Raw genomic sequence first — 24,199 nt, forward strand, 5'->3', positions numbered from 1 at the left:
ATCGAAACACTTTCGTAAATATTCCAAAATGAAAAAATCAGCTTATCATTTTATTCAGATTTTTCTGGTAATCGATCCAATTTTCTAATCTTTTCTCAGGTGGTTTTCTTTTGTTTAGTTCTGTTTGCTTGAAGTATTCCTTGTGCCACATCATTTTATTCTTCAGCTTATTGTACGTCATTTCGAGGTTGAGCTGAAAGTTTGCGTCGACTCCCCACATTCGGCAGCACTCGATGTAAATTTGTATCAAAGGCAATCTATCTTCGATCAAAATCTTTTCGGCGTTTTCACCTTGTGTCACGCTAAACAGCAATTGATTTGCGTCATCGAATTTATTTTCGTCGATAAGTTTCTTAATAAATTTCAACAAATAAGTTGTCGAATATATTATATCTGATTCTTCACCATATAACTCAAGTAATGCCGTAGCTATAACAGCTGCGCCTTCGATGTCATTGTTTTGTAACATTTTATCGCGCGAATTCCTTAAAACTGTTAATGATACATCAATACGATTTGTTCGCTTATAATAACATGCGGATGTTATAACTTGTTCAGCATAATCTGATTCAGACATTTCGGTATATAATGCTTCGGCATTTTCATTGTTATATTCTTCTTCAAATTCTGCATAAAGAATTTTCGCATGTGGAATTATATGATATGGAATTCGCTTATAGATATCGCGTGATAATGAAACGCCATCAATGATCGTCACTGACTCAATGAAGTTGGCATATTCAATCCAGATCGATTCAATATAATTACATGGAATTAATGCGCGTTCATATAGTTCTATAACATCATTAAGACGATCTTCATTCATATCTTTGTAAAAAAGAGTTTCGAATTCATTGATATATGACTCCCAATTACTGATTTGAGCTTCATCTGGTGATAGAAAATGAAAATATGTACGAGTGATAGAGTTTTCATAATACACACGATTTGAATATGAGTCAAGTGATTTGTTATATAATGCAGTGAGGTCTTGTGTAATATTGGAACGAATGGTTTGATCATCTGACGAGTCACCAGTCATAAAAATATCGATTTTAAGAAGCTCGGATACACTCTTGTTGGGATCAAATTGTGTTAATTCATGTAATGGAATACGTGGAAGCAAATTTTGGAGTTCTTCCCAGAAATTTCGAAGATTAATGATGGGATTAGTAATGGCTTTGGCTAAAAGAAAGTATGGGCTCTTGTTAAGACTGACCTCAAAGTCAATCGCTTGACGCCAAAGAATTCCAGACTTGAAATTATGACCCACAGCATCAAGAGCTTCCCCATAAACAAAACGGAGCTGTGGCATTTCAGATTGAGTATAATGGCTTTGATAGAACTTAATGATTTCGGACCACATTTCAACAGAATGACGTAAATTTGTTTCGAGAGCCATATTAAAGATTTTTTGAACTTCTTCATAACTATCACTACCAGCCCATATAAGAGAAGCATACTTTACCCAATAATTGTAAAGACATGGAAATGTTGTTAAGAAATCATGAAAAATTTTAACATTTGTATCATATTCTTGCTTAGAAATATTGGCACTCTGCGATATATCAATCTTTGATATGCAGTCCATCCAACCTTGGAAATCATAAGGATTGGCGGGTGGAGTGTTCTGCTCTTTGCCCAACATTTTTGGCGAAGTATGGGGTGGCCCTAAAAATAATTAGAATGTGAAATTACAGAAAACATAATTTGTAAGTCTAAAAACAAATAACATAATATAAAACAAATGACACACTAAAAAGGAAATCCTCTGATATAATTATTTGGGTTACATATATTTAACTTAAAAATTTCAATACATTAATTATTATTTTTCAAAATAAATCAAATCTTTTTGCTACAAACACCTTCATTTGCCTCACCTTGTATAATAACAAAGAGAGAAATCATAATTTTATATGTTTATACAAAAAAAGTTCAAAATTTAAATTAACGGTCACTCAACATCAAACATCACATCAAACTTAATTAAAAATTTTGCAGTCAGACAAAATTCGATTAACTATTTTTACTGACACGCATATAGGCTATAAAGAGAATGATCCTAAATTAGCGAATGATTCATTTGAAGCATTTAGTGAAGTTTTAGAAATCTCCGAAAGTGAAGAATCAGATGTAATTTTACATTCTGGTGATTTATATGATTCAAGGAATCCGAGTCTTCAATCACAAATCAACCTAACGAAATTAATTCGTTCATATGATTATCCAATAGAAAATAGAGTTACAATTACAAATACATCAGGTTTAAGTCAAATATCAAAAGACTTTTTACAGAACAATGAGATTGATCGAATTCCTTTCTTTCTTATATATGGAAATCATGATGAACCAATTGGAATTCCACGATATGGTCCATGCGATCTCCTTGCATCCAATGGTTTAGTGTATTGTTTTTCCAACAAAGAAGTAAATAATATAATTATCATTGAACCTGTGGTAATAACTCGAAATGGAATTGATATTTATATATATGGAATCAATTATATTATCGATAGTTCATTTAATAACAAATTAACAAATGAGAAAATTAAATTAATTCAACCAGAAAATGATAGTGAAAAACGAACATTTTCAATTCTTTTATTACATCAAAATCGGATTTCAAGGAATTCGAAAGTATTAAGTAATGAAGAAATAATTACAAAAAATTTCCCATTTATTGATTTAATTGTATGGGGCCATGAACATGAAAATAGAGTAAACATAACTGAAGTAAATGGAGTAAAAATAATGCAGCCTGGATCAACGATATTTACTAAATATACTAAAAAAGAATGTACTGAAAGATCAATGATAATTTTGGATGTATTTCAAGATGGAACATTTAAATTTAAACCAATTACACTAATGGAAACAAGAAAATTTCTATATAAAGTATTAAAAATTGAACATAAAATTAATTGGGATATTAATGATCATATCGATCTAATAAAAGAAGAAGCAAAATCACTTCTTATGAATGCAGATAAAGATAAATTACCAATTGTAGTGATTAATATTAAATTATTAAATGTAAATATAACATCGTTAAGAATTAGACAATTAAATTCATTGTATTCTGATTTAATTGCAAATAATTCATTGTTTAGAGTTTCGAAAATTAAAGAATTAAAAGAAAATAAAAATGATAAAAAATCTATAAATGTACATCATAATGGAGAAAACTTTGAAGAAGTTATTAGTTCAAAACTTTCAAATTCATTTTTCGATTTTTTAACTATAAATACATTCTCTTCATCATTGACTCTTTATATAAATGGCCAAAGATCAAATGATATATTTTCGAATAATATTAATTATACAATGCATAAAAGAATACAATTTTTAATTAATAAAATTCCAAAAGATAAATATTTGTCATATAAACAAATTTTGGAGTTTATAGATCAACAAAGAAATGAACTTCCAGATTTGGATGATAACGAATATGATAAAATAGAAGTTGCTGAGATAAGTGAAGAAAAAATAGCGCAAAATGAGAACAAAGAAACACCAAAACGACCACAGCCAATGAAAAGAAGAAGATTTAACATAATACCTCAGCTCAATCTGAGGTAAAATTATTTGTCAAATGTTGTGTTGGAGTTTCATATGTATTACAAAATGATAAATTATATTGTTCACATAAATTAATTATCTCTAAGTTTTCAACTGCAATTGCATTTGTTAATTTTATATTATTCATAAATAAATATTTAAAACATTTAACTGAACCAAAAAATGCCATAATCAATTAATGTAAAATTATTTTTATATATAATAAGTGAACATCTTTCATAAAGTGGTCGGTTAAAGTCAAAATTTGTTAGTGAAGATATTTCTTGAAGTTTTTTTATTTCATCATTTCGGATTTTGGATTATGTCCTTCTTTAATACATTGTTTATGAAGTCATTCTTTGAAAGTTCTGAATAATTATCAACAAAATATTTGGAAAATGGATAATTGTCGTTACTTTCTGCTTTATAATGAGCAAAATCCGATTTAATATTTGTGGTCACATTTATGTCAATTAAATTTTTTTCATTTTGTTTTGAGAATTAAACATATTAATGAAGTATTGATATTGTTAAAAACAATAAAAGCGTTTGCAACATGTTGAGGTTTTACAATAGTTGTATGGTTTTTCTTTTTGCTCGAGAAGTAAATTATCGCAAAGTCACAAGAATCGTTTTCATCCTCAAAACAAAATAGTTTTTGGAACCGAGAATTTATGAGTGAAGTTATTCCGACTAAACATATGAAGAAAAGTTTGTACAATCAAAAAGAAGCAAAAAATGAAGAACAACAAAATATCGATATAAATGAAAAAATAACAAAAGAACTTCTTCATCTTCCACCAGAGGAAATTGTTCCAATGCTTGAAAAGAATGTAAATGATAAATATTTTAATCGAATGCCGATGCTCATTGAGCATATGCTTCAATTCAAATCGACGTTTATTCACATTAAAACAATATTAGATATAGAACATGAAATATTAAAAATATTTTCCCCTGAATGGGACAATGAAGAATCAATCAAAAAAATCTTCAAAATGATATATCCAAATCAAGCAAATATACATAATAAAAAAGCGGCGTTGAAACACTTACAAAATATTTATGAATTCGCATCAATTCCAAAAGATATTAAAGATTCATTAACGAAACCAAATTTTGAAGATATTTCTCAACTTACAAATTTATATAACAAATTAATTGAAGCTAATAATGAATATTTATCAAATGATATTCCCCAGATATTAATAAACATGAAACAATGTTGCAAACAAAAGAAAACATTACTTGAAAAATTATTATTAAATTTCGTATCAAATTTTTCGACGCAATTTATTCATCAATTACTTCGAGATATTCCTCAAATAATAAAATATAAAAACGAAAATTTTAATAATGAAGAAAACAAAAACAATTCAAGACTAAAGGAAATTATTTCTAAAAATATAATTTTACAAATATTAAATCCCTATATAAATTTTATAAATTTTGCTAAGAATTTTCATCCTGATTCTTATAAATATATTGTCGAAGAATATTCACATTGCGCAAAAAAATTAATCGATTATGAAGTTCTTGGTGACGTCGGAATGGAAAACATTGAGTTAAAAAAGTTTTTAGGAAATGAACAATTAGATACACAATTATATATACTCGATTTTGGTTCTGATGAATCACCTCGAACATTATTTCTTCAGAACTTTATCAAAATAACAAAGAAATTAATCGATCGAATACAAATCGAAGAAAAAACATTTAATGAATATTGGGAAATTGAAAAGGCTAAACATGAAATGATATCTTCTCATTTATCAAAAGAATTCGATGATTATATTGATAATATATCATTACTTGGTCCATTTTATGCATTAAAAGCTTATAGTATAATCAAAATGGCATTTGGAAATGATTTCACTGAAATCATCGAATATAGTAAACAGAAATGGGAAAAACATATCGAATATTATAAGTCATATATCGAAAAAACAAATAATGTCCAAAACCATAAATTAACTACATCGAAAACAGTTCCATCACTTATTATACAATTTGTAACCAAATGTATTGGCGTTGATGAAGATATTCTAAAGAAAAATGCGGAATCATTAATTAATGCGATGCTTAATAAAATTATTACTTTTAATGATTCCAAAATGTCAACTTTAAAGAAAAATATATTTAACGTTATCAATGTTTATACTTTTTTAAAAACATTTAATAAAAAAAATAACTTAAACGTCGGAATCCTTAAAAATTCTTATGAACATATTATCGAAACACAAAAAAATGTTCATTCGTTATTTATTAAAGAATTAGTATCACATTATATGTCAAATGTTTGGACATTTTTTGAACAAATTAATATATGGAAACAAAATAAATATTTTTATATTGATTTAATTCGAATTCAGCCAACTCATACGATACAAAAGTTTGATAAATTAAATGAAAATTTACCAAATTTAACAATGAAATCAATTAGTAAATGTAAAGATTGTATTAAGAAGAACTTCAAATGGAAAATTCTTCGGAAAGAACTTAAGAAACAATTACATTTATATTTGGAATTAAAAATTGATGAATGGAATGACGTCTCCATAAAGTTTTATAAAACGGAATTAAAATTATCAAAAAGTAAAATTGATTTATTATTTAATAAGATAAACTTACAACAAGTTTAAATAAATTATTTATTTTTTTTTTAACAACATGGACTTTTCATTGCTTTTTCTTCAATACGAATTGGGTTAAGAGAAATGTCCTTATGAATTGAGTTTGTTTTGAATTCGTTTTGTCTAATAATTGATAATTCGATTAACTTTGTAAAAAACTCATGAATTCCTTCGTGTTTTAATGCATTTGTCTCAAAATAAAATTCTTTTCCGATTATTTCTTTGATTTGTGAATCTGTGATCTTTCTTGGTAAATCGATTTTATTTCCGATGAAGATAAAATGTGGTAATGGTTCGCCAGAATATATTAATGTTTGGTCCATTAAATAATTTATATATTCGGTGTTCTCTTTCTTCCCTAAATCAAATACGATAATTACAATATCGGCTCCTTTTAAAATTAGGTTTATTAGATCTTGGTATTGGCCATCTCCACTCGTATCCCAGATACTGAAATTTAAATTTTCTGACTCAAGGTTAAGTTGATATGAAGTTATTCCATAATTTGTAGTGCTGATTGTGTTTTTACCTAAAATTCTTGAAATAATTGTCGATTTCCCCGATTTTGGAGTTCCGCAAAACACGAGTTTTGTAAAATGTATATGATCTTTCATCAAGTAAAATAAAAATTCATGTGAATAAAATATTTCTGAAGAAAAACCAAAAAGTGTAAAAACATTTCAGACATATTATTAAGTTTATAAAACAAAAAAAAGTTAATGTAATCATATTGATTTAGCAAGAAATTTGTTTTTCCGATTTAAAACATGTTAAATTTCGGTAATTCTGGCTAAAAAAGGTTTTTTCGATTTGTGATATGAAAACCGTTATTAACCGTTTTGCTTTTCAATGAGAGAACGTTAAAGTATGGCCATTCTTCATTTGGTCCAACAAAAAACTGAACAAGTATGTACTTTAAATGATGAGAACAAACGACGGTCTTATGAAAAATGATTAAGCTTCGTTTGTCTGATCAACTCTTTACTTTTACTAACCCACAGAAGTAACATTTAACATTAGACAAAAAGATTTGGAAGTCAAGACTTTTTTTCTTAATAAACAACACTATAGTGCTTATTTTTAAATGATTTTTTCATTAAAATTTTGAGCTAGTTAAAAAAAAAAATTCAATTAAAGAGCACATTTATAAGAAAACAATCTTACTTTCTTTCCAATTGTATCAATAGTAACAATGCAAAAAGATCTGTCAAAGTCAGTTCTTATATCATTCCCATTAATTTTTGTAATTGAAAATGATCTTGCAACAACGGAAATAGCCCCGCTTGTATTCTTAACTACACTTTGGCCAATGACATCTTTGTAAAGAGATATTATAATCGGTTCATAATTATCCCAGTTATCTTCGAATTGGCAAACATCGCCACCAATAACTACTGCTTTCATAATGCGAAAAATCAATTCCCTGCGATCATCCTCTGTAAACTGAGCATATTCATCTGATTCATCATCTAATAAGGCAGTTTGCAAAAGATCAGATATCCAAATATCTTGAAGCCTTCGATCCATACACTTATAAATAGGATGTTTGGGAACATCCCTTACTAATTTTACTGGTCCTGACCATAATTTCTTGAAGAAATTTGGTCCAATAACATTTGTTTTTAATGTTTCAAATCCAACACTTGATATTTGGGTTGATGGTAAGCCTGGTGTTCTGAAAAATTGAACTAAGAATTCATTGGGATCAAAAGCATCAGATATTTGTCCAGTGAATGTAAATGTTTTAACAATTAGATTTGATAGTCCCCACTTATTACAAATTATATCGCTTTTTTCCTTATCTGCAAATGTTTTAAAACCATTGGAATCGCACTCTGTAAACTTAAACATTGGATTTTATTCAAACAAACTTTGTGAAAAAAATATTTTTATTCCAAGCATAAATATGAATGTTGCAAAAGCAGCACAAAATACATACATGCATAAACTTTTTGCCATTAGCGAAACATATGTAATAGGTTCTTTGATTTTTTATTTTTGAATCAAATCATTATTATTTTTTTAAACTCAAAAAATACTCTTTTTAACTTTGGGAGCGATTTGCTACACAAATTTTTTCTTTGTTGTATTGTGTATAGATACCAATACTCATTTCAATTTCCAAATCATCATTTTTAAAATAAAAATTATACATGTTTTTAGTGTTATTTGATTCTAAATGTTATTTATTTACTACTCGTGCAGTTTATTGATATTTCTCTACAACAGTGACATTTACACCTTCAAATGACAAAATAGCTGCTCCACGGAGAATGCAAGAGTTCACAATAACGGGAGGTTGATCTGGGACTTCTATTTGTGCATTTCTTAAAGATAAATTCATAAAATGATCAAAACCTATTAGAATACCAAAAACAGTTCTGTTACAATTCAATTTTACGCGGATTTCTTTGTTCAAGTGTCTGTATGTTAGAAAAATAAAAATACGCTCTTAACTCGGGATGTGGAGGCTGTGCTGCCATCTTATGAAACCGTTAAAGGGTCGAGTGAAATGTGATGTGACATGACCTTTCTGGCAGTTTTTTCAAAATCGTTCGTATAAAACCGTAAAATATTTAAATTCTCAATGATTAATGGTGTCATAGCAAAAGTTATTAGTCATATGTTTGGTAAATACATAGAAAAAATAGATTCATCTCAATTAGAAGTAGAATTATGGAATGGAAAAGCAAGATTAGAAAATTTAAAAATTTCAAGTAACGCATTCTCAGAAAATAAAATACCATTAATTGTAGAAAGAGGTACAGTAAAATCAATTTCTTTAGTTTTTCCTTGGGGTCAACTTGATTCTCAACCAAGCATAGTATCAATTGAAAATGTTTTTATTCTAGGCTCGATTTCAGGGAATGTTCTCACAGACAAAGATTTAGAAACAAATGAATTACCAGATGAAACAGACCAAGTATCAGATGGAGGACTTTTTTCATCGATTATGAATAAAGTAATTGACAATATTCAAATCAACATTAAAAACATGCATGTTAGGCTTGAGCTTCCTATTGACGATTCCATGATTGCTATTGGCTTTACAATTCAATCTTTAAATTCATATTCAGTTGATGAGTTTTATAAAGAAACAATAATTCCACCATTATCAGAGATCATTCGAAAGCAAACAAAAATCACGGCACTTTCTATTTATGCGGATCCTAATGCTACACCTATTTCTCAAGATAATTTTGAAGAAGAAATGTTATCATCGATTTATTCCAAATCGCATCAATATTTAATGGAACCGTTTACTTTCAATGGGATTTATGTTACAAAACGAAATCAAAGTAATGAATTTATCATTAATACGCAAGAACTTAGCTTTATAATCAATTCTTTACAATGGAAAGGAATTACTATTTTACAAGAACAATATCGACAATTTACAAAAAGAAGACAATTTTCTCATTGTGGAAGACCTAATCGTTATCCACGATCAGACCGATCATCCGGTTTATGGTGGCGTTTTATTCATCGATGTTCAATCGCACAAAAGCATTCACATACATTTGATGTTAAAAACGCAATCCAAATATTAAAAAATCGAAGTATATATGTACAATTAAGACAAAATGGTACTAAAGAAGAAATTAAATCATTCGAACGACAATTTGAACTTTCGACAATTGTATTTTTACGAACTTATGCACAAGCAAAGATTCGACAACAACAAGATATTAGTACCACAAGTTTAACAAAAGAAGAACTTGATCTTTTATTAGAAGGCCAACCTAAGAATATGAATTCTATTTTATTTATGTCCAAATTACATATTAACAAATTAAATATATCAATTCTTAATGAATTAATGAAACCAATGACGAGATTAGAAACGAATCAAATACAATTCAACTTCAAGAAAATACAATATGATATGGAATATAAGATGAAAGTATTAAATTTAATAATGTATAATGATATAAGTCTAAAATTCCCGAAAACATTTATCAGTAATGGTAACTTAATAATAAATGCTTCATTTAAATCTGATGGAAGTTCTGATTTTCAAATTAATTTCCCACCAACAAATTTAATAATTGATTTAAATTGGTTAAATAATTTCATTAATTTCTTTTCAAATGATTATCAACAACAAAATAAAATTAAATTCAAAAACTCAAAACAAATAAAAGAGAATAAAATACCTTCAATTGTTGAAATTAAAAATGCTATAAGTCGATATAAACCTCGAACAATACAAATTTTGTTTAATCAACCAAAGATCCAAATTCCTTATCAAGAATTAAAAGATATGCCTTCATTAGATATCGAATGTAAAACAATTGAAATGAGTTTAACTCCAAATAAAATATTAAATCCAAATGATTATTCAACGTTATATAATCAATATATATTAAAATTTAATGAAACGAAAATTTATTTACAAAACGATTGTATTATAAATACATTTAATGCGACTTATAATCTTGATATGGCTATTTTGAATTCGGATGTTTTAACTTATATTAAAGGAATTGGAAAACTTCCAAAACTTAATGTAAATATAACTTTATATCAATATTTACTTCTGATTGAAATGACTTTCTTTATTATTGATGAAGTTGATAATATATTAAATAATGATAATAATAATAATAATGAACAAAATCAAAATGATATTATAAATCCAAGTTATTTTGATTTTGATTTTCCTTCTTTTATATTAAATGTATTATATCAAAATAAGAAAATATTTAAATTGGATTTTTCATTATTACAATTATCTTTTATTAATGAAAAATACTTTAAAACATGTGTTAAAGGGAATAATATTAAAGGAAAAGAATATTTGATTGATAAAAATCAATTCCTTAATATGAATAATTTCTCATTTGAATATCAAAATCGTTTAAATAATTTCGTTTTTGATAATCTTTATGTATATGGATATCAAAAAGTTATACTTTTTTTATATGAATTTTTTAGTGATTCGGAAAATTTTGAGCGAAAAATGAATTTTGAGCAAACTTATGATTATTCATCATTTCAACATCACTCTACAACAAGTTCATCGAATTCTATTTTAACGCTTAATTTTAATTTCATAAATTTAAATGTTGATTTAGAAGAACTTGCAAAATTAAATTCGAATTCATTTTATTTCAGTTATTCTTATGGTGATAATGACTTTTATAGATTTGATTTAAAGACTAATAATCTTTATCTTAAAAATACAAATAATAATAATATTGAAGTTAATGAAGATTTTAATATTTCTCTTTCCAATAATACTTATGAAGGCAATTTATGTAATACAAACTTTAATTTAACGAAACAATTTGTTATAGAATTAAAGAAATATTTAATGGGTTTAATTATTCATGAAGAAGTTATTGAAGATAATAATAAAAGTGATGAATTATTAATACCAAATTATAAAATTGATTTATTAATAAGTAAAATGAATGGAATATTTGATGAAACTAATTTAACATTAAATAATTTTTATGTAAAAACATTAAATTCGATCGAATTAATTCAATTCAATTTGGATTCATTGTCGATATTTAATAGTTCAATAAATATATTAAACTTAAATAACATTGGAATTGAATTTAAACTTGATTTAATGGAAAAAGAAAAATTATATTTAATTAATTCGATTTTGATTAAATATAATATGAAACAAATTTTATTTACTTATGAAGATAATATTTATAATAATTATCGAAAATTATATTTTACAAAAAATGAAAAACAAAATACATCAAATGTAACAAAATATAATAAAATAAAATTTAATTTTAACGGAATTATTAATGAAATTAACACAAATATTATTGATAATAATCAACGAATTGTTTCATTAGCAATTAGCAAACTTCAATTTAATAAAGATCAAAAATATGAATTAGAAATAGAATCAATTAAAAATGATTTCCTTGATATAAATAATTTAAATCTTTTATATAACCATTATTATATTGAAGGAAACGTCGAAAAATTTTTAGTTAATATTAAACCGGAACAAATCTCCAAAATTTATAAATATTATTATATCATTAAACCAACAAAACGTATTAATAAAACACAACAAATTTCTTCATCTGAAAATAAGACATATAAATATTCATTTATAATCAAATATATTCAACTAAAATTAGAATCATTTGATAAAAATCTTCATTATATATCAGAAGCGAATTTATTTGCATCAAATAACAATTATGGAATTAATGACTTTTCGATTGGAATTATTAATCAAAACAATGATATATTACAAATATTAAATAAATTCTCATTAACATATTCAAATAATAATATATCATTTACACCAATTAATATTAATATATCTAAATATGATATTAAATTATTTAAATCAACAATAAATCAAATTATTGAATTACCAACAAATGTAAATAAAAGTGGATCATTAGAAGAAACTAAAAAATATAATTTCTTTAATTCATTAAAAAATATTATAATTAAATCATCGAAAATTAATTTTATATTTTCATCTAATCAAAGAATACCAATTATTAAAGCAAATCTAATATTTAATGATATTATTTCAACTGAAAAGAATGCATCAACAAAATTTATATTTAAAACACTTTATTATAATACTTATACAGGTAATTGGGATACAATACTTGAGAAATTCGAAACGATTATTCAAATACAAAACGAAATAAATGTTAAAAAATTATCAATTTCAACTTCACCTTTATATTTTAACTTTCATCCACAATTCATTACTAAAGTAAAAGAATTAAAAAATAATGAAGAAGATATAAATCAAAATGATATTAATTCCAATTTTTATTCAATCGAAAACTTTGTTTCGATGGATTTAACAATAAAAATATTAGATAAAGAATATAAACTTAAAAATAATGAAAAGATTTATTTACCAAATCTTAAAAACAATGATAATATTATTGTATATTATGATTATGTTAATAAATTTAATTTTAAGATTTGTGATATCTTTTATCCAACAGCAATTACTAATTATTGTGTTATATTACGTAAAAATAATAATATAATATTATCATCGATTTATATATTTGAAAACTTATTTAATTTCCCTATTAATATATTACAAATTAAAGAAGAAGAATTTAATGATATTGGAATTATTCAACCAAATCAAAGATTTCCTTTACCTCGAAATATTGATATTAATAAACCATTTCTTTTAATTGCAAATAAAATTCCTAAAGATATAAATCAATTAAAGATTAAACCATTAAATTTGAAACATTTTAATTCTGATGCATATTATTATAAATTATATAATATAAATCATTTAATACCATGTAAAATATCACAAATAATAGAAAATGATACAATTGGTTTAATAAAAATTTGTCCAACAATAATTATAATGAATGAAGCACCACTTGACTTAAAAATTAATTTCATTAATATTAATTTACAAACTAATATTAAAACTACTGAGAAATATTCAATTCCATTAAATAGTAATTTAGAAGTATTAGTAATGTCAATATCATGTGAGAATTATAATGTTTCTGATCAAATTGTTATCAAAATTTCATCATATAATGAGAAATATATGTTTTCATTAAAGAATTCACAACAAGATAATTATATGTATATCTTTGCACAAATCGAAAATGATTCTGAAATTCCAATTTTATATTTATATACTCCATCAATATTATTTAATCAATGTGAAACACCACTACAATTAATGTATTCTAAAAGAGTTAAACCAATTGATTTTATTACTGAACAAATAAATTATGGAAATCCTAAATTTATAAATTCGGATAAATTATATATAAAAATTAAATCATTATATTCTAAATTTAGTCAAGAAAAAATCGATTGTTCAACTATAGGAAGTTCTTCAAATATATTTTTGCCTACACAAGAAAATAATGATATCTTTGTGCCAATTCATCATTCTATTACACCTGCACCATTTCCATTAATTCATACAACTATAGTTACATTTTCGATCGTATTAAAAGTATCCAATGAATTAAAATATAAACTTGAATTAATACCTATTGATAATAATAATATACCTGTTAAATTATTTATAAAGAATATTAATCCTAATGAAACTATAAATATATTAATATCAAATAAAAAGTTTTCATTTTTATTACGTATCCCTGAAATTAATACTGAAACTATAGTAATATTATCTACACCAATTAGAACTGTATTTAGAATGAATAATATATTCATAGAAATGGAAATAAATATTATGGGAAATACTTTATTAGTACATTTTAGAAAACCTCATTTCCCTACACCTTTAATCATTACAAATTTATTAGATATTCCAATAAATGTATATCATATAAATCAACAAAATTTATTATTAGTTAATACAAATTCTTCATCATTTTTCGCATTTGATTATCCTATTGATACTAAAAGTATTAACATTGAAGTTAATCATAAAATTCAACAAATTCATTTAACCGCAGATACAGAGCCACAGTTTATAAAGACATTATCAATCTATGCACAACTAAAAACTATACAGAAAGGCGTCCGAATGTTAATATTATTTTCACAACCTTATTCCATATTTGATTATTCGATATATATAAACATTTTAATTAGTGAAATTGATATTTCTTTAATAGATAATACATTTCAAGAACTTTCATTTATATCATTAACAAATATATTTTATAAATCGACTTGTGAAAATGATAATCATTTAATTGAATTCATGGTCGATTCAATACAAATTGATGATCAATTTAATGCTTCTGTTTTCCCAGTAATATTATTTGGTGAAAAATATGAAACAAAACCTTTTATCCATCTTTCTGCTATATCATTTCGTGAATCGCCATTATTTATTTCATATAAAACATTTATATTATCTATTCAACCGATTACGATTTTTTTGGATTATGCATTTTTAAGTGATATATTAACATTCTTTACAATGTTTAAACCAAAATCATTTTTAAAGTCTGATCTAAAACCAGTTATATATCAAGAAACTATTAATGATGAATTAATAGTATCATTTCAACATTTTGAAATACATCCAATATTAATTAATGTAACATTTAGAGGTTATACAGGTCGACCATATTCTACACCACCAAATCCTCGATTTCAAATTCGATTTTTACGTTATATACCAAATATTACAAATGCGCCGATTGAATTAAATTGTTTTTCATTTGAATCCAAATCATTATCATTTACTACATTAAAGATATTATTATTAAATAATTATAAATTATTAATAAATAAACTTTGGGGCTTAGCAGGTCATTCGGATATATTATTTAATGTAAGTGGTATTATGCAAGGAATTAAATCAGTATTTTATGATCCGACAACTACTGATGTTCAATCGCCAGAAGATGTCTTATTAAACATTGGTAAAAAAGGTACTGATTTAATCACTGGTACATTTGGAGGTATCTTACAAGGTGGCGAAGGATTCATTCGAAGTATTTCTTCTTATATTAATATGATTGATGATGATAAAGATCAAACATTAAACACGCAAGGAATTAATCAAAGCTCAACAGATACTATAATTGATGGCTTTTCATCGTTAGGCAAAAACATAATGAATGGTATCACTGGTATATTTATGAAACCTATCGAAGGCGCTAAACAAAATGGTTTTACTGGAGCTATTAAAGGTGTTGGCAAAGGTTTGTTTGGTGTTGTCGCTAAACCTGTAACAGGTTTTTTAGATGCAAGTGCCGGAGTTATTGGCGGAGTTCGAAAAGCAATTACAAAAGAAGAAATACATCAAAGAAAAAGATATCCGAGAGCTTCGCCAATGGATAAAATAGGAGTATATAATAAGGCGGAAGCGTTTTATCAATATTTGATACAGAAAGACGCTTCGAAGGCCGAAATTTTGAAGCTGAAATTAAATGTGTTTAATAATGATAGAAGAAATAGTTACGTGTTATGTATTGCTGACGTGTGGGCTTTCTTGTTTAAGGAGAAGAAATTGGTCGCAAGAGTGATGGTGAAGAGAATCGTAATGATGTCAGTCGATAAGGATATGATTACGTTCAATGTGGCACAAAATAAACAGCTGAAAATTGCATGCAAGAATGAAGACGAAGCAAGACAAATAGCATTGATCATTAGATCGAAAAGAAATGTAATAGACGTGTTCGATATTGAGGATCTATGGTAAATAGAAATTTAATAAAAAATTATATATTTAAATGTATAAACTTTTATAAATATTCATTTGATACCGAATTTTGAATTAAATAATTATTTAATGTATAATGCAGACTTCTATTTTTCTATTGTTTTCTGATTTATCATTGTTCTTTGGATTCTTCAAATGCTTTGAGTGGCTTTGACGACTTCAAAAACATTTTATCTTCATCGCAATCAAAAAGTGATTTTAACCAGTTTTTACATTGTAAAAGTACTGGGAATTATACGGTATTTTTCTTGAACACACTTGTAGTTTAATCAAAATGGAATCAATGTCCGAAAGTTTTGTAGAAAGTCATCATGATGATTATCAAAATAACAATGCACTATCTCTATTTTACCAACAGATATATTGCCAAAAAAAACAAAACTTTAATAAGCATTTTCATTTTTGCGCAGTGTATTCAAATAAAGCTTTATTTTTCTTAATGATCATTTGACACCATTACTTATAGTATACGATAAGTTCAATTGGACCGATAGCAAATGATCGTTATCGAGGGTGCCCTAATGCCAAGTGGTAATCTGAATGAAAAGATTGACTTTACGAGAAACAAGGTTCCCTAGAAAAGCTATTTCATGTCAATTTAGCCCAAGTAGTTCTACTCGTAAGTCACATTATTCCTATTCTTCAAAAAATTTACCATTCCATTCATCTTTAAAAGTATGGCCTTCAACAAATTCCAACCCAGCATCATTTTTACCTATAATTGTAGAGTTCTACCCGTTTGATGAAAAATATTATAATCAAGCCTCAAAATCAATTTTTCAACAAATTAATCCGCCTCGATGTCCAAATTGCAATGCAATTGTTGACGTGTATTTTTCTAAAGAGGGTGACAACCTTAAATGTGTATGGTGCAATAAGCTATTCAAACAACAAACAGAATTTAGATACGGATCTTCAAATTTTATTTTTCGTGAAATACTTACAGACACATATTTCAAACTTGTTTTTGCTATAGACACATGTTGTAATCCCAAAGAATTTGACAAACTCATCCAATACTCACTTTTTGTTATTAAAAATCTTCCACAATCTATCTCTTTTCAAATAGCCATTCTCAAAACCAATGTAATCAGTTACTTGATAGTTAGCGAAGGCAAAACTCTTATATTTGATTTTTCAAGCAGCATGAATATAAGTAAAGTTTTTGATTTCACTCAAGGTAGTAATACAAAAGGTGATTATGAAACAATTGAGAAATACCTTAATCAGCTTCAACCACATTCTGGGACAACTAGTGTTGATGATCTCATCAAACAACTTTCTGATGTGAGTTCTAAACATTTCACTCGCATTGTTCTTTTCTCAACCAAAGGGCCGAAGCGCACTTGTTTGAAGGATATCTTTGTTGATTGGGTTTCTCCATTTGGCCCAGAGCACTATGAGAACGAAAATGACCCCATCAACGTCGACGGTTTATTTCTATGCGCCCCTCAATTTTCAGAAGGTTACAACGATCAGCTCAAGCTTCTTATCAAGCACATATCAAAAGACAATATTTTTAATGTTTCAATGACTTCTTATGTTACCAATTATAAAATCCATAAGAAACAAAAGACGAGTTCCACTGCTAATGAATTTTTTTCCAAAAAATTCCGTCTTACACCTAAAAGTGTTGATTCACATACGAACACAGCAATGTTCGGAGTTGAGACAACATATATTCGATTTACGAAAAGCGGCAAATCATATTTTGATACGATATGGTCCACGCAAGAATTTCGTAAGTCGTCTGATTTCATTCCCGTTATATCGAGCACTAATCCAATGATGATGATACCACATCTTAATCGAAACCGAAATATTCGTTCGTTCATATCATTATTAATGGAAAATTATAAGAAGAAATGTTTATCCCAAATGTGCGGTATTGAAGATGAAGATAAAACATTTTCGTTAATACCCGAATTACAATGGTTTTTACGATTCGAATATGGGCTTAAGAACAAAACATGGATGAGTCGAATGTGTATCCCAATATATTGTAACTTCGATAGTAAATTCTCGAGATATTATCCAAACGTTTCGCTATGGATCGACCCGCAAAATAAAATAGAAGAAAGATGCCCGCTGAGCGAATACCTCTATCGATTGGTCGGAAGTCCGAAGTTGGCTGTGGTCGACTTCGTGTCTTCAATCGAAATATTTTCCGATGATTTGACCGAAATACCAAAAAAGAGCGAACTGAATATATATATTAAGAAGGCAAAGAAAAATCGATTTCCGAAAACTGAGCTGCGTTTTAGGAAATTAAATGATTTCGTGGATATGTTAATGGATACAAAACAGTTTTACGATTTTATAAGTAATGAGTTTAAGTCATAATTACGCGGATTATGTATAATAAACAGAAATAATATAAAAATTTGTTTTCCAAATGCGATAGAACTTTTTCAAAGGTAAATTCTGTGCGTTTTGATCGTGAAATGTGAAGTGTAGGAACGTTTAAAATTTCTCGATATGATAAACGTTTGTGCAATTGTTCACGAAAAAACATCAAAGCAAAATTCAAATTGTAAAGTAACAATAAATGAAAAGCAAATAATTCTTTCGGATGAAACAGTTAGTCCACCATTTATTCAAAAGCAAGATTTTGATTATGTTTACACAGATTTTAACGAAATAACTCAAATGAAATCAACTAGTAATTTCCGTATCATAAGCCTTTTTAACCATAATTCGATTTTGTCGTTTTCTGATGTTAAACAAAGTTGCCTAAATTTTGTACAACAATTTTATTCTAATAAAAGCGAACCTAGACCCATTGGCATTTCTCTTGGTCGTATCGCAAAAGATTATGTTATTGATTATTTATCACTCCAACAAAGCCAGAAAAAATTTGAGATGATTGAAACATATCATATTTCTGAAATGCATGATCTTGTTGAATGTGGTTTAGAAAGGCTTCGTAAATTTTCAAGTTTTCCATTTGTTCTTCGAATTGGAAATGATCCTTTCTTTGAATGGGTTATCATTCCAAATGTTGATGGTTATATACCAACACCATCAATGAATGGTCTTCCGCCCAATTATCAACTAATTTTCGTATTAAATCACCTTCTAAAAATGGATGATGAAATATTTCAACGATGCATCAACAAATCATTAGTTTTAAGACTAATTTCTGATAGTTTTGATGATGTTAATACAATTTGGGCATGCCATTTTTCTCAAAATTCACGATTCAGTCAAAATGCAAGTTTAATAAATGCAGTTTCAACTCTTATGAATAATAAGGACATACATTTCAACACATATAAAAATGATATATTTGTTATTCCTAAAGAAGAAGAAACTATAATTACACAAAATTATATAACACCTGAAATTAATGAATATTCATATGAAAGTGTAAAAGAACAAGAAATAAATGAAACATTTGATAATTCAAATCAATTTCCTAATGAAAATAATTATTCGTCTGATTCTTCACCCAAAGAAGAAGAAATAAAATCAAATTTAATTAATCAAAACGAAGAAAATATTAACAAGAAAATTAACGAAGTTTTTAAAAAAATAAATTTACGAAAAAGTATTCTTCAAACTACTACAAAAGCAACTGAGAATGAAGAATATAATAAAGAAGAAGAAAAATCTCAAAATAAAAAAGAGTTTAATCAAATTAAAATATTTAATTTTCGCTTACGAAAAACTGTTGAAGACAAAAATGTAACAGAGAAAGAATTAACAAAATATGAAAAAAATTTAGAAAACAAATTACGAATTTCAAATGAAAAAATTCAAATTCTTGAAAATGAAATTAAAGAAATGACTAAAATTACAAATGAAATGGAAAGTGAACATGAAAAAAATCAAAAAGATATAAAAATATTAAAAAGTTTATATCTAAAAAAGAAACAAATTCATGAATATAATAAATCTAAAATCAATTCATCAAAAAAGATCAAACCTGAGTTCCAAATAGCTATAAGCTGTTTATTGGATGAAATCAAAAATGTAAAAAATTCAATTGCGTCATTAAAATCACTAACTAATAATCTTAATTAACAACTCAATTTCTGTTTGTTTTGTAAGTAAAATTTATAAAATTGATTTTTTTTAAAAAAAATATTCTTTAATTTATATGATTTAGCCTATTTTACTCTAGAATAATTTTTCTGTTCGATTGAGAAATTAAAAAGTAAAAAAATGGGACTCCGCGGACTCGAACCACGTACCTCACGATCTTCAGTCGTGTGCTCTCCCAGGTGAGCTAGAGTCCCTGATGCATTTTTGAAAAATTTATAATCATAAGTATAACTATAATCTCAAGTCAAAGCAACTCTTAAATATATATTTAAAAAAATTTTAAAATGAACATAACGTTTTATCCTTATTCAACAAATTCTATTTCTACAAAAATCAACTTCAAGACTTCACACACCCTAGCACAAAAAAAAATTCCAGATAACTTTCCGAAGCTAAAGACTATATCTCATTTTAAAGATCTTATTCATACATTTATAAGCATAATGATCACAAAAACAAATGAAAGCTATTTTTTACGCACAGTCGGAAACCCATCAGCTAGCAAAGAATTTATAGATCTATTTCAGATGCGTCGTATCAACTATCCTAACTTTAATGATTTTATCTCAGATGTTAAAAAGATGCTAAACAATGGGATCAGTCAAAGTGATCCAATACGAAAAGAAGCACTTAAATTGTCAGAATTTGTATATGATATTTTAGAAAAACTAGAAACAGACCCAACCACTAATCCATTTGAAAGCTTTAAGATCAACGAAAACGCTATTAACAGAGAAGCCGAAGCCAAACTTAACAAATTTCGAGAGCTCCATAGACAAAGCAACGAAAACAACAAACTTACCAAACGCAAAGATTTGCATGGTAAAAGTAGACAAGTAACAGATACTGAAGTTAATGAATTAATCATCAAAATCCGCAACAACATTCGATCAGGGCCTGCATTAATTGGGATCATTGAAATAATCTCTGGGAAACCATACACGACAGATTTACTTCCATTTGAGCTTAGCATAAACAAAATAAAAAGTGAAAATGTAAATTGGGACCAGTTAAAATCATATGTTGACTATTGTTCGAAAAGCGGTAATAACTCTATGTACATTGCACCCAGGCCAATGCTACCACCTGAGCTACAACAAATACAAGATAAATATGAGGCAAAGATAGCTGATTGGTTAAAGCCACCAAGTTGGGACTCTATGCAAAGTTGATATGTATGTTTGTGACTTTTTGTTTTTATAATAAAATATCTCTTATAGATAAAATTCGAATTTTTAGAAAATTTCCGTTAAGTTTAAACGTATTTTGTGGTCCGATAGAAAAGTGACAAATGGTGATAGTGTACATAATTGATAACCATTTGCTATTTGTTGGAGATGACAAATTCGAAAATGATGATTTAATCAAGTACTCCCAAAGGTATATGAAGGAACTCCAAACAGAAGTTTTATGGTTTCATGTTGATGATTTATCTTCACCTCATGCATATTTAAGACTTAATGAAGGAGAAACAGTACCCCCGCCAAACCTCATTCAAGTGTGTTCGCAGATTGTGAAAAATGGTTCAATTGAAGGCGTCAAACGACCTTCTGTTGATGTAATTTATACTTCTTGTTCAAATCTTACCAAAAGCAAAAGCTTCAAAGTAGGCACTGTTACATTTAAGCCTGGTGCAAAGGTTTCTACTGTTCATGGCGTTAGAAAAGATAACCAAATATTAAAGACTTTGGAAAAGGCTAAAGATCACACAGACGTTCTAAGCATGGAACGTGAGCTCGATGACATAATTAAAAACAAACAAAAGTCAAACAAAAAAAATTCACAACAAAAATCGTTTGATGACTGGGGCGATGAAGATGATTGGGATGAGCCTGCTTCGAAGCCAGAAAAGAAAACAGGAAATTTCATGGACAATGTGCCTAAAGCAGAGTTCAGTACAAATTTGGAAGATGACTTTATGTAAAATAAATTGATTTCTTTTACAATATATATAATTTTTTGCTTTGTTCCAAGTAATTTTTAAAATTTTGATTTGATAAATGTTTAAATTTAAATATACATTAATAATTAATTTTTTTCTTTGATTTCCTTAATATAAAATGTGAACACACCATTGATATTAAGACTAATTTTATGCTTCTCTTCATTATTTATTTTTCATTTTTTTGTTGGCATTTTTTACAATGGAGCCAAAAAAAAAATCCATTAAAGCATTTGATACTCGAAAGATTACATCACATGAATTTATAGAAAAAATGGAATGCGTTATTTGCCAAGAGCGATTTGAATATGGAGTTGAATATACATTACTTCCATGTGGCCATTTATTCCACGAAAATTGTTTAGCACCATGGCTAGCTGGACATGATCTCTGCCCAACATGTAGGGCTTACATTTACACAAATGATCAAGAATCTTCAAATCAGCGACACCAAAATGACTCTTCTCAAATCCATCAAGATCCACCCAGAGAACATACAGAATCCCATAGTACAAATAGAGGAAATCAAACCGCTTTTTTGGTGTTTGAGTCGAGGCCAATCACAGCTCATGAATATATAGAAGAAATATCATGTCCATACTGCCGAAAGAGATTGAAGTTTGGAGAAAAGCATACCTACACATCTCTTCCTTGCGGTCACTTGGCACATGAAAGTTGTTTGGAACCAATTCTACGTTTGAGGAAATGCCCTCAATGCAAAGAAACATTTTAATATGAAATTAGCAAAATAAGTTTTATTTCATTTGCAAAATAAGTGAATACTTTTGGCTAAATGCAAATTTATTCAATTATTCTTTTCATTTGATTTAATATTATTTAAAAAAGTTTTTTGTTTAATTCAAAATTGAAATATGCACTAATGCTGATACTAGAAAAAGAAGTTTTTTGTATGATACAAAAATCAAATATTAAATTACATTACAATTGTAAGGATTCCTTTTTTACTTAAAAAAAATCGCTTAATTATTCAACTGTGGTTACATTGTGATTCATTTGATAATTTATTAGTTTTTGTTTGAGTTGATACACCAAATTAATAAAATAAACATTTGCTTTAATATTATTATCACTAATACTTTCAAGTAGTTTCAATATATCTTCGTGACCACTTTTGAGTGCATAAGTGAGTGCTGTCATAAGAAATTTTAATAAGTTCCGAATATTATATCAAAGCATAAAATTATTAAAACAAATTTTATCTTTTGTAAATAAATATCTTTGGCATTTATTTCAATATCATTATGTTCGAGAAGTAATTGAACCATTTCTGTGTTTCCATTTTGAGATGCGAACATAATTGCAGTTTTAAATAATTCAAATAATTTCCAAATATTTTTCTGAAATATAAATTTATTAAAACAAATTTTAAATATAACAAAAAAAATATTTTTAATATTCACATCAATTTTATCTTGTTCAAGAAGTAATTTAAATACTTCAACATTACCATTTTCAGCAACTTTCATAAGTGCTGTATTAAATATATTTAATAATTTCCAAATGCAACAAAAAAACATCAAACTATTAAAACAAATTTTAAATATAATAAAGAAATACCTTTTGCATTCACATCAATACCTCTTTGTTCAAGAAGTAATTTAATTGTTTCTGTTTGACAATACCAACAGGCCCAAATAAGTGCAGTCCAAAATGATTTTCACCAATTCCAAACATTATATCAAAAAATGAAATTAAATAAACAAAATATTTTATCTTTAGTGTTTATATTAATACCTCTTTGATTAAGAAGTAATTTAACTATATCTACATAACCATTTTCAGCAGAATACATCAAAGCAGTTTTAAACAAACAGAATAAATTCCAAACATTACAAATAAATATCAGAT

The 24,199-nt window shown here is 26.7% G+C and overlaps 6 protein-coding genes across 6 annotated transcripts; 4 read left to right on the forward strand and 2 right to left on the reverse strand.

The window, feature by feature from the left end:
• Nucleotides 1–37: 37 nt before the first annotated feature.
• Nucleotides 38–1,648, reverse strand: GO595_000859 (TPR-like protein; the record flags this gene model as incomplete). Its single annotated transcript, XM_067922191.1, has 1 exon — nt 38–1,648. One exon carries the CDS (start codon nt 1,646–1,648, stop codon nt 38–40), a length of 1,611 nt encoding a protein of 536 aa, XP_067778802.1.
• Nucleotides 1,649–7,325: 5,677 nt separating this feature from the next.
• Nucleotides 7,326–8,045, reverse strand: GO595_000860 (flagellar basal body protein; the record flags this gene model as incomplete). The annotated part of the gene is made up of 1 exon (XM_067922202.1): nt 7,326–8,045. The coding sequence occupies one exon, from the start codon at nt 8,043–8,045 to the stop codon at nt 7,326–7,328; it is 720 nt and encodes a 239-aa protein (XP_067778803.1).
• A 7,414-nt stretch (nt 8,046–15,459) lies between these two features.
• On the forward strand, nt 15,460–16,320 carry GO595_000861 (vacuolar protein sorting-associated protein 13-like; the record flags this gene model as incomplete). The annotated part of the gene is made up of 1 exon (XM_067922213.1): nt 15,460–16,320. One exon carries the CDS (start codon nt 15,460–15,462, stop codon nt 16,318–16,320), a length of 861 nt encoding a protein of 286 aa, XP_067778804.1.
• A 1,167-nt stretch (nt 16,321–17,487) lies between these two features.
• Nucleotides 17,488–18,684, forward strand: GO595_000862 (uncharacterized protein; the record flags this gene model as incomplete). The annotated part of the gene is made up of 1 exon (XM_067922224.1): nt 17,488–18,684. One exon carries the CDS (start codon nt 17,488–17,490, stop codon nt 18,682–18,684), a length of 1,197 nt encoding a protein of 398 aa, XP_067778805.1.
• Nucleotides 18,685–20,915: 2,231 nt separating this feature from the next.
• Nucleotides 20,916–21,560, forward strand: GO595_000863 (Bromodomain containing protein; the record flags this gene model as incomplete). Its single annotated transcript, XM_067922235.1, has 1 exon — nt 20,916–21,560. One exon carries the CDS (start codon nt 20,916–20,918, stop codon nt 21,558–21,560), a length of 645 nt encoding a protein of 214 aa, XP_067778806.1.
• A 212-nt stretch (nt 21,561–21,772) lies between these two features.
• GO595_000864 (coiled-coil domain-containing protein 25) lies at nt 21,773–22,312 on the forward strand (the record flags this gene model as incomplete). Its single annotated transcript, XM_067922246.1, has 1 exon — nt 21,773–22,312. One exon carries the CDS (start codon nt 21,773–21,775, stop codon nt 22,310–22,312), a length of 540 nt encoding a protein of 179 aa, XP_067778807.1.
• Nucleotides 22,313–24,199: the final 1,887 nt, after the last annotated feature.

Source organism: Histomonas meleagridis, assembly GCF_020186115.1.
Source record: "Histomonas meleagridis strain 2922-C6/04-10x chromosome Unknown contig_118, whole genome shotgun sequence".
NCBI lineage: Eukaryota > Parabasalia > Tritrichomonadida > Dientamoebidae > Histomonas > Histomonas meleagridis.